At 39.2% G+C, this 11657-nt stretch overlaps 1 protein-coding gene across 1 annotated transcript in view; it reads right to left on the bottom strand.

Moving 5' to 3' along the window:
* The window catches only part of LOC135696882 (mucin-19-like), an 81307-nt gene extending 81033 nt beyond the window's left edge, over positions 1–274 (bottom strand). Inside the window, exon 1 of the mRNA XM_065216425.1 lies at positions 82–274. Within this exon, the coding sequence (XP_065072497.1) occupies positions 82–154 (73 nt within the window). The 5' untranslated portion in view covers positions 155–274. The remainder of the gene's footprint in view (positions 1–81) is intronic.
* Positions 275–11657: the final 11383 nt, after the last annotated feature.

Raw genomic sequence — 11657 nt, forward strand, 5'->3', positions numbered from 1 at the left:
ATTAGCCGTAAAGTTTTCCATCGTTTGGGACTTAGGCTTTGGAAGTGGAATTTTGAATGGTAAGGGAATCATGTTAATTACCTTCGATCGTCGCCGGCAGCAGCGCCCAAGTGCCGAGAAGGACTAACGCCCACAGTGCCTGTGGGTTAGCCATGATTTTGCTGGGATTCTTCTCTGTCTCGCCTCCTGCTCGTCGTTGAAAGTCACTGGTCCAAAGGGAAAAAGTCCTGGGACGTAGGCCGGTATGTCAAAAACTGATCCGTTGTGGCTGGTTCTGTAAAGAGTGGGAAAAAAGGGAGAAAATTTTTCGGTCAGTTTTCAGCAAGCACTCAACAGAACGGAAGGCTGTCGAAAAGTTTTACCCTTCCACAACCGACGGACCCCTTGTCCGTCCATCATTATCATCTCTTGGTTTGGAACAATTACCCTGATGATGAAATTGCTGCCACTTTTCAAATGTCAATAATGATTATTTCTGTCAGGTTATTTTATCATAATTTTTTCGCTCTTTCGATTCAATAGACGTGAAAATCTTTTCGAAAATTATCCAAACAGCAACGGATGGATGTGGGCAGGGAGCAAAGCTCAAGTTTTTCGTTCTCGCTTGAAAGCAGCCGGTAATTGGATTCTGTGGAGAGATTGGAAAAGTTTATCCACCTCCTCCGTGCCTCATCAACCATCATCCCTCCGAAGAAGAACTGATGTTCTCTATCAAAGACATTGCTACCACCTCCACCAGCTCCACCACTGACAACGACGCCGTTGATAATGATGTTGATGATGTCGTCGGGCTTCTGTTCGATGGATCATCTTCATCGGTCTGGTTGATGAACAGCATCGTTGGTTGAGGGTGGCTTCGTACATAAAAAAGGATACCTCAATGTTTATTGGCTGAGCTGTTGTCTGCTGGATGGTGTTTTGATTTGAAGTAATAATTACTATTCAGAGCACGGTGAGTCGCTACTTTAGCATAAGTTTAGATTGGTTAAGTAATATTCTCCCCGAGATTGGCTGTTGGAAATTTTCCTAGGGTGAGGGAAGATTATCCGGTGGTAAAGTTTTTCTATCTGCATTTTATGCATTTGTTATTTTTTTGAAATCGATAGTTTGTATTATAATGGCGTAAAATTCTTTCGAAGCCATTCGAGCAATTCCACGAGATCCCACTGATTAAGTAAGTCTTGAAATTTCATTTAGAAGAATAAATTTTTCAGAAGACATCTTCAAGTTTGGAATTATGGAAATGGTAGGAAGATTTCTTGAGAAAGGAGTTTGAATTTGGTAATATATTATTTATCGTCCAGACTACTCTACTTATTCTTAATCCTATTTTTAAAAACAGTCATAGAAACCGTATAATCATATAGGGTGTCCCAGAAAGTATAAACAAACTTTAAACTCGCCGCCATTTCTACCTCGATGAAGTTTATCAGCTGTTCATCGATGTGTATTGTTGTTTACTTATTGCTTAACAAGCCGCGGCAAATGGTGCACTATTTTCAACCTATCAGTAAGAAAGTGTGGAGAAAATGGAGAAAGTAAGTATCGAAGTAGTCCAAACCGCCATCCGAAAGTTGGGTGAAGAAGTTACCTGCGTTGACACTTCGAATTCTGGCCGTAAACCGGGACCGGTGGACCAAAACGTGGACCAGAAGATCACCAAGCTTTTGTCAATAAGGAAAGTGTCTCTGTTCGAGATTTGGCCAAGAAACTGACAACATCAAAGCGTTCAAGAAGCAGAAGAAACCGAAACGTAGTCAGAAACTACCCGCATCCGTCAAAATGAGCGCTCGGATGCTATATGATAGTCTGCTGTGTGGCAAATTGGCGTGTGTTATCATGGGCGATGAAATATACGTCAAATTGGACTACTATTGACAGGAAGTCGATGCCGATAAGTCCATTTTTACCGAAAAATTTGGTAAGAAGGCCATGGTTTGGCAAGGAGATGATGAACACCGAAATTTACGTTCGTGAGTGTTTGAATCGGCGTCTGTGGCCCATCATCCGTCAAAATGATGGCTCAGTACTATTTTGGTCCGATTTGGTGCCAATGCACTTCTCGAAAGACACGGTAGCTTGGTACAAAGCAAACAATGTGTAATACGTGCCAAAAGAGATGAATCCTCCGAATGGTCCGGAGGCCCGGTCAATCGAAACTTTTGGGCCCTTTCCAAGGGATATCTACGGAAACACTTTGAGGCAGCGAATTCAATCGAAGAATTTGAAATAGACTGGACAAAAGTGGCCAAAAATATCGCCAAGGAATCTGGACTGAAGCTCATGAGCAGCGTCAGATCAAAAGTTCTGTATAAAGATCAGAGAGAGATTTTAAGGGAAGTTTCGTAAACTTTAGAGAAGTTCAAAGATTTTTAGGACAGTTCCAATAAATTTAGGGAAGTCCCATGAACTTCAAGGTAATACAGAATAATTTAGAGATCTTAAGAGTATTTCCATTAATTTCTGGAAAATTTTGTGAATCTTCGAGATGTTCCGAGAACTTCAAGAAGTTTAAAACTTCGACCAAGTTTAATGATTTTCAAAGGTTAGTTCTGAAAACAAAAGGGAAATTAAGTTCATGAAAATTGCGGGTACCTTCAATTAATTCAGTTAGTTCAGATTGACGGTGACGAAATCGATGTGGTCGATGAGTTCGTGTATTTGGGCTCACTGGTGACCGCCGAAAATGATACCAGCAGAGAAATTTAAAACGCGCCCTTCGTGTTTTCGAACGGAAGGTGTTGCGTACCATTTATGGTGGAGTGCAGATGGATGACGGAACGTGGAGGAGGCGAATGAACCACGAATTGCACCAGCTGCTGGGAGAACCATCCATCGTCCACATTACAAAAATTGGGCAACTACGGTGGGCTGGGCACGTCATAAGAATGCCGCACGACGACCCAGTGAAAATGATTCTGGAAAGCGACCCAACAGGAACAAGAAGAAGAGGCGCGCAGCGGGCAAGGTTGATCGACCAATTAGAAGGCGACCTGATTAGCCTGATTGGTAAGGTAAGGTAAGTTCAATTAATACCAAGAATTTAAGAGAATTCAAGAGAACTTCAGAAGAGTTCAGAGATCTTCAGGAAAATTTAAAAAAATTCACATGAGTTCATTGAATTTTATTTAAGCTTAGAGACGAACAATTTCGAGATATTTATGAAACTCCCCAGAACTACCCGTAAAATGTCAGAACCTGACCAGCGTGGCCCTGAGCTTTTAATATGGTCACCAATGATCTTATTTTGGATTTCTCATGAAATTCGATGTGCTGCAGAAGGGGGTTGGTTCAAAAAGAATCTGGCCACTTCTCCCGGGGTACCTCGTACCAAATTTCTGACGAAATTTCAGATAAGGCATTCGAATTTCATGCAAGTTCTACAAAATTCGGGAAAGTCTTACAACTTTCAGGAAAATCATGTGAACTACTGTCTACAGATTTAATGTAATTTCTACGACATTTAGGCATTGCTTAAAATTTAAGGATAATCCTATGACACTTATGGATTTTTCCGAGCTTCAGAGAAGTCTTCAATACTCTTGGGAAGTCCTCTGAACTTAACATAGTTCTCCAAGCTCAAAAAAGTTCCTAGAGCTTCCGAGAAGTCTTTTGAACTACAGGTAGTCCTACGAAATTCATGGGAGCTCTCCAAACTTCAGGGAATTTCCAAGAAATTAAGGAAAAACCCACAAACTTTTGAAAAAACCTTCGATATTTAAAGCCTTATGAACTTCAGGGAAGCTCGACTAAATTTAGGGTCCTCATATATTCAGTTAAGTCCTTCAAACTTCAGGGAAGTCCTCAGATCTTCGAGAAAGTTCTTCGAACTTGAAGGAAGTCTTATGAACTTCTGAGAATTTCTACGAACTTCGACCATCGAAATAAATCACGCACTTGTGTCCACATTTTATTAACTGCACTTGAACACGAGAGGAATGCTTTTCTGTCACCAGTGGTTGTTTACAATTCTGCATTGCTGTATAATACTCTTCCGGTTGCTGTTATTCAACTTAAATTTGACGTGCTCAATGTCAATGATCATACTTTTTGCCACACATATGCTTAAGTGGTCCAGTAGGTATGGTTGACGCCTGTGAATCAGCGACTGCCAGTTCGAATCCCGAAATGCAAAGGTAATTTTTAGACTTATATTAACTATATAAATATGTTAATCCAATTAGTCAGCAACAAGTTAAAACAGTTCCTTATAAATGCATAAGGTATGAGAAGCGGTCTTCCATTCTTATTTTTTAAATAAAACTTAGAAGACTGAACAAGGGTTGAAAAAGATTGTTATGTAATGCCTTAAAATATATATATTAAGATTAAGACGTTTAAAAGCTGAACAAAAGTTAACGTGGTCGAAGGTTGAATTCAAATTGTTACCTGGGAAGGAATGAAGTCATTCAAGGTGAAAATGTTAATACTTCCGACGTCGTCGCTGCCCACATCTACCTGGAGCTTTTCCTTAAAAATCTCCTATTCCTTGTCTCTACTGCTGCCACTGCTTGTAATTAGAAAGGTAGGCAGTGAATTTAGAAGAACTAAAATGCCGGAAATGCAACGAATGACACAGATACTGACGACATTTAACAAATCAAGCTATCAAAATATGTGTAACGCATTGCTGATTTGTGGATTTGTGTTAAACTTAAATAAGGCATGTATAATCTTTCGATCAGCTAACTTATTGAGGTTGGATTATGGGGACACAATTCGCTTCATGTACTACTAATCAACTATATATTCAGCATAATGTTAATCAGCTTTGAACTCCTTAAATCCACCAATAATCAGCTTCTATTCTTACTGTTCAGCTTTAATTGTTACTTGAGTGTGCCGAACCGCAATGATAAGCAGAATGTGACGGCCAAAACACGTGCTAGTAAGTTGTATCGCGATATCAAGGGCTCTTTTATGCTTCACGGAATAATAATGATTATTAGCATGTTTAGTTTTCATGAGACTTTACATAACTGATGATTTGTTGAATATGTCGGGGATGTGCGTATCAAACAAATTCGAGCCCGAGTATTTTTTTCGTGATCAATTACGCGAGGATTTTACAATAAACTGATCAAGAACTTCAATGAGGCTCATTGCTAAAGGGTGGAACAGTAAAAGTGGTCAATCATTGGTTATGTTACTGTACAAATGATCAAACTTTTTTTTTTTTAAGTTCAATGACTACAAAATACAAGACAATTATTTGATGACTAAAATATATACGTACCCTAATTAACAAAGCACAAGCAATAAAACATCTCAAATTGGCCACTAAATACTACAGGGGTGCACCAATAAATAAAAAACAAGTTGCAATAGAAATGAAGAAAAAGCCAATAAACAAATAAAAAGCTTCTTTTAATAATTTGAATGTGAGCGGTAAAAATGGCAAAAAGGGCAATAGTAAATACAATACGCTCAATTAAATAAGGATGAATCTCCACTAAATTAGGTAATTTGAGCACTAAATAACTCACTTTCGTCACCTGCAGTTGAACATATTTTCCCATAAAAGTGGCAAAATGAGCAATACCATATTGAATAACCGCAATAAATAAATCTAAAATGTCCCACACAAAGCGCACAGTTATCACTGTTTTAATCCAATTATGCTGTAAAATCGTGATTATTTCCCCAAGAAAAAAAATGAAAATATCTTTTAAAAACTGAAAAAGTTCCAGGAACCAGGAGATAAATGTATGCTTGAACATGAGGATGAGCCATCGTAAAATATGAATCGTTCTTAAAGAAAAGAAAATAATTCATGCAGGAAAGTAAAAATGAGCAATAAAAAACGAACACTGCGCAATATAAAATAAAAAAAAAAAAATCCAATGATATTCAGGAAATATTCCTTTAAATTGAAAGTTTATGAGCCAATAACCCAGATCAATTTCCATATGGTATTTTCAAGATAGCGATAAGTAATGATACTGTGTCTTGGCTAACAAAGTCGATGTCAATAAAGAAGATTAATGAATGTGGGTCTCATTGAAAAAGGTACCATTAAACAAAATCAAAAGAGCACTAAAAACAGCTGTTTGAGCAAAATATACGTCACAAAAGAGCACTAGAAAATGCCATTTGAGCAATATAAAGGTAAAAAAAGACACAAAAAGCACAATGAATGTCCCAGGGAAAATTTCAAAAACGCTCAACAAAAAATAAGAAATGAGCAAGAAACGTATAAAATTAGCACTCTGAAAAATAAATTGAGCATTTTATAGGCCATGAAGGTCACAAAGAACGAAAACAATATCTCTTGAAAACCTGCAAATCTTCATCGAACCATAGATAAACAGACATAACACTCGCATCTTGTACATTGTAATGGAGCCCTGGCGTAGTATTTAGTATCGAAATCCATTAAATATCATCACCGGATAAGTCACGAAAGACCTAAGATGTGTTAAAGTGACTATGTAATTAGAAACAACAACAGCAATAACTACACTTTGGGGCTCCTGGCAGCGATCTTGATACATCATGCAATATACAAAACTATATCATTCTACACAGACGCACAGACTACACATTTCAAAAATCATCTTACTTATCTTTGCTGAATGAATGTTTGAGCAATTTTGTCGAAATTTAAATGAGTAACAAGGATCAGATCTCACCAAAGACCTGAAACTTTTTAAATCTAAAATTGGACCAAAATCGTATTTGAAAAGATCAATCTCAAAATTAAAGTGGAGTTCAGCCATTATTCTAATCGATGCAAGAAAATAGATTAATCGTAAAACAAGCCTCTACGTAGAGAGAAGTCATACAATCAGTAATAACCAATCCAATCTAAATTTATGAATACTTAAAGCTAGTACATCGAGAAGGCAAACATTGTACTACAATTGTTTACCAAATCCATACAATTCCAGTAAGAAATTAATTAATTCATTATTTCCATTGTGTTTACCCTCTTGTAAATTGTTACTACAACCATTTCCCCTATCATTTTCTCTACCGGCAATCTATCATCCCTGCACTTCTAAAGCCACTTCCTGGAACAGCAATCTCGTTTCAACGAGGTAAATGAAAACTTTCATCGCTGTATAATTCATCAAAGTGTACACAGGGCGCCATGTATGTATGCATCGCTAAAGAGGGAACGATACATCCATCGTTCTTCTGATTAAACGATGTGACGCTTTCAATTAGCATTCGCTTCAATCAACAGTGTAAACAGTATTGAGAACACACAGTTTGTCGAATTATGTATGTCAGTTAAGCCGCTACGTGTGTGTGTGTGTGCTTTCCCCAATCCCAATTATGCCACTCGCTCTGATTTCTCTGCTGGGTTATCTTTATAGGATATGGACAGGAGCCGTAATAAAGCCGCCATTCAGAATCCAGACAAGAGTGGACCTATGGCTTTCTGGGATGCTTAAGCGGATCTGAGTGTAGGGTAAAGATCTACTTCGGCAAAAATGCGTATTCCCGTAACCGTAATATCAATGATTTCGCCGTGAACGAATCACGATAGTTTAGCTACAAAATCAAATCCATAAGAACGCATAATATGAATATTTACAGCTGTGTTCGATAAAATAGCAGTGCATACCGATTTTCATACAGAATGGTCAACTTTTTCTTTTTTTTTCCATGATTTGTTTTCCGTCGTTCTTGTTTTCCGTGCTGAGCACCAATGGTACCGACGCCAGCTCCCACACCTGGACCCTACCTATCGACTCATCAACTCTTGAACCGGGGACCAACGGCTTTACTTCCCTTCTGAAGGAAGGCGTGATCAGAGATGTTATGCCTCAGAACATCACGGCGGAGCCGACTGGGATTGAACCCAGGTCTGCTGGGGTGAGAGGTAATCACGCTTACCACTACACCACCGGCGCCACTAAAATGGTCAACTTTGACATGATGTAACTTTGTTAACTTATGATAAATTGAGCTTAAACGTTCGCCAAAGAACTACAAATATGTTCAATTTTACGATTTTGAAATATTAAATTTTTGGAAGCACCTGCTGGAAAGTGAGACACCAGGTAAAATTGATCAAAATAATAGCAGTTTTTTAATTGAAATTTTTTTTTAACTATTATGTACATTTGTTATTTGGGTGGGGAATGTTGAAATTTATAGAAATGTAAAATTTAAAATCTCAAAATTAAATTGAAATGAAAATTATTAGTACTGCTATTATTTTGAACAATTTTACCTAGGGTCTCATTTTCCGGCAGGTGCTTCCAAAATAAATATTTTGCAATCGTAAAATTGAACATATTTGTAGTTCTTTGGCGAACGTTTCAGCTCAATTTATCATAAGTAAACGAAGTTACATAATGTCAAAGTTGACCATTTTGTATGAAAATCAGCATGCGCTGCTATTTTATCGAACACAAGTGTACATCCGTGTGCCGATGTGAATCCAAGGACGTTAAAATTTAAATTCGTATGACGGAATTGTAATCAAGAAACAGCGTTAGATTTTTAACATTTTCTCAACAATCTGTGACTCTTTATCAAATCCAACGGTACGTGTGGAAAGGTAAATAAATGTAGAAGTTATCTTTGATAGCAATACAGTGCTTTACCGATTTTGTCAGCTCCCGATTTTGCCAGCCCCGATTTTGTCTAACCCCCGATTTTTTCTACTCCCGATTTTGTCTACCCCCGATTTTGTCACCTTTTTTCCCATTTTGCTGAACTTTTCGGTTTTTAGGCATGAATTCTCAAACATTTCGCTCCAAATGATGCTTAACTATTTTGTCACACCATTATGTAAGGGATTGTACATAAACGACGTACACTAATCCCCTGATTTACGCAATTTCTCAGCTGTGCACAATCCGATTAGGCTGATTTTTTTGGATTTGATTAGGGTCAACTATAAGCTTGTGACACCCGAAGCAGCTAAATTGGATGAAGCACAGCTGATTTCTGGCAATACCCAATGCGTTAATCGGGGGATAACTGTAACATTATAGGTCAAGGAGAGGGTTATAAGAGGGAAGTGGAGGAGGTTTAAGAAAATACGCTACAAAAGGGGAAAGGGGTCTTAAGTTATTTAAAAATTATACGTTATTTAAGTATGTTCCCTTAGTGTTTTGGTTGAAATATGAATTTATGTTTTGGATTGCTATCTGCTGGAAAGGCTTTTGTACCGCTTGGACTTGTTTTCCTAACTGTTGTAATCAAGGTTGCTGATCCTCACAGCGAAGCAAAATACGTTATATATTCCTCTCACTGTTGCTGAAGTAGTGCTACAGTAGAGCGGCTCTCTTCTCGTGCACGAGAATATATCTCCCACGAATGATGTTCAACAATTCGGTTTTGCGCTTCTTTTACATTCTCTCGTTGTTCGCTGAATTACGGCTTTAGGCAAAACCACAATCGTTACTCATCCGCTTGTTCGTTACTGGACGAGTATAGCGTGGTCTATTCAATTCGATTGCCTCTCGTTTCTGGGTAATCTTCACAAAGAATGCAAGATTCCACTCGCCACGAGCGTTCACGGCGATGCAATGTACTGAGCTGGACGCTTGAGTGGTAGCTTGACGTTGCGCTGGAGTGAATAATGTTATCATTCAGCTATCGCACTTGGCCGGCGCCGGTGGTGTAGTGGTAAGCGTGACTGCTTTCTAACACCCCAATGGGTCTGGGTTCAATCCCCAGCCGAGTTCGGTGGGATTTTTCTGAGGCATAAAAATCTCTGGTCACGTCTTCCTTCGGAAGGGAAGCAAAGCCGTTGGTCCCGGTCCATGTGTGTTGTGAATGGGTGCGATATCCTACGCAAGTGTGGAAGCTGCCTTCCTGCACATTCGGTTGCCGTCCATTGCAATCGATGTCCGTCGGTGATTGGCACTAGATTGTGGAACAGAGACCGACGTTAAATAAAGGAAAAAGCAATCGCACTACTGTGGGTACAGATCAGGTGTATTGGCGTTGACGGCGACTCTATAGCTCTTTATTCCAATGGTAAAATCCATAGGCAAACGTCAGACTGTGCGTGAACCATGGCGGACTTCGCACTTTCCTTTCATTCCACTGAAAATTCCCATAAGAAACTGTCAATCTTTGCTAGAAGAGACGATTTTTCGGCGGTGCCGTCAACGCCAATGCGCGAGAACGTAACTTTGAGTTAGTAAAAATATGCCTTAGTAAACCATGCATTTGATCGTCGATTTGGCGTAACTGGTAGCTCGCCCACGCATGCTAACACTACCATCAGATAGGGGAAATTTTCCGCTACCTGCTAGTGGTGTTAGTAAGCGTGTGCGAGCTACCAGTTACGCCAACTCGATGATCAAATGCATTGTTTACAAAAGCTGATACGTATCTTTGAAAAAGTAATCGAGATTTCTTGTTGTATTTGACGATTTGGTATATCGTAACCTCCGTAAACCTCCTTTAATCATGCTATGTGGCAAAAATAGCACGTAAACTGTTTGCATAGCCGTGGTTATCAAAAGAGAAAGTCGAGGATCAAAGCAGATAGGGCTTTTTCCCAGCTCTGTATAGAAATGATTTTTGTCATGGAAGAAAACTTTGACTGGCCATTAGTTTTTCGGTAATTACTCAAAAATTTCATAAACTTTTAGGCAAATTACCTTCTGCCAAAATTTTGCAGACACAATTTGCCGCATTATTTCAGCGCCTCTGTTGATAAACGGAGGCAGAGTATTCCGGGAGATTTTGAGACCCCACGCCTTCCACAGGGGGTCCAAAAGCAAATTGGCACCTTTCCATTCTTGATACCTTATGGGAAGGTTATTTTCCGTTACCATTTGAACGTACCCAGGAGCATATCACCCCTAGTGGTTTCCGCGTCACTTATCTTCCTTTCTAAATTTCCATGATTCGTCTTGCGCATATCGGCAACTCGTTGCACTCGCCGCGAGTATTAAACTGACTCACCGTGAACGTTCATTGAGGCCTGCACTCTTATCCGATCACACTAGTTCGTAAAGAACGATGAGAATGGAACGAGAGTGAATGGAAGGCAACACGAATACTCTTCGCATACAGGTCACTAACGAAGACTCACGTTTATGGCATCGTTCGGTTCGATCAGGAATGTATGCTTTGCTTTCGTTATTCCAAACGCGTTCGGAGACGGTAAGCGCTTTTGAGTCGTACGATGCGCATGGTTATATTTTTCCAGTTTCCAATAGATTTATCACAGCCATTATCGAATACGATCCAGATAGATGATATCATCAATTGAAAGGGCTGATTCTTCAGCCCAATCAATGATTTTATCAATCATTTGTACTGCTTCCACATCACTGGTAGCTCCCGTATTTGATGGTTCACCCAGTTCGGGAAGCAGAGATTCACTTTGATGTGGTTCTTAAAGCTGTTCTGATTCGTCGTTGATCGCTGACTGGTCATGGTCATCTAGCACAAGTTTAAGGATATCTTCGTCCGTGTAGGCTTTGCTAAAGCCCGATTCAAAGTAAATGTGGACGCATTCAAGTGATCATAACTCAAGAATTAAACAAGATACTCGGTTGATCAGTAGTTTTCGAAGTTTTTCCTTGACAATTGCCCCATATTTTTCGATCGGTCTAAACTCAGGGCAATTCGGAGGATTAATCTCTTTGGCGACGAAATTAACATTGTTTGCAGCATACCATTCTAGTACCTCCTTAGAGTAGTGGCAGCTGGCTAGATCCGGCCAAAACATA

This window comes from Ochlerotatus camptorhynchus, unplaced genomic scaffold (genome assembly GCF_037179485.1).
Source record: "Ochlerotatus camptorhynchus isolate MF236.1 unplaced genomic scaffold, CSIRO-AGI_Acam_v1.1 ptg000062l, whole genome shotgun sequence".
Lineage (NCBI taxonomy): Eukaryota > Metazoa > Arthropoda > Insecta > Diptera > Culicidae > Ochlerotatus > Ochlerotatus camptorhynchus.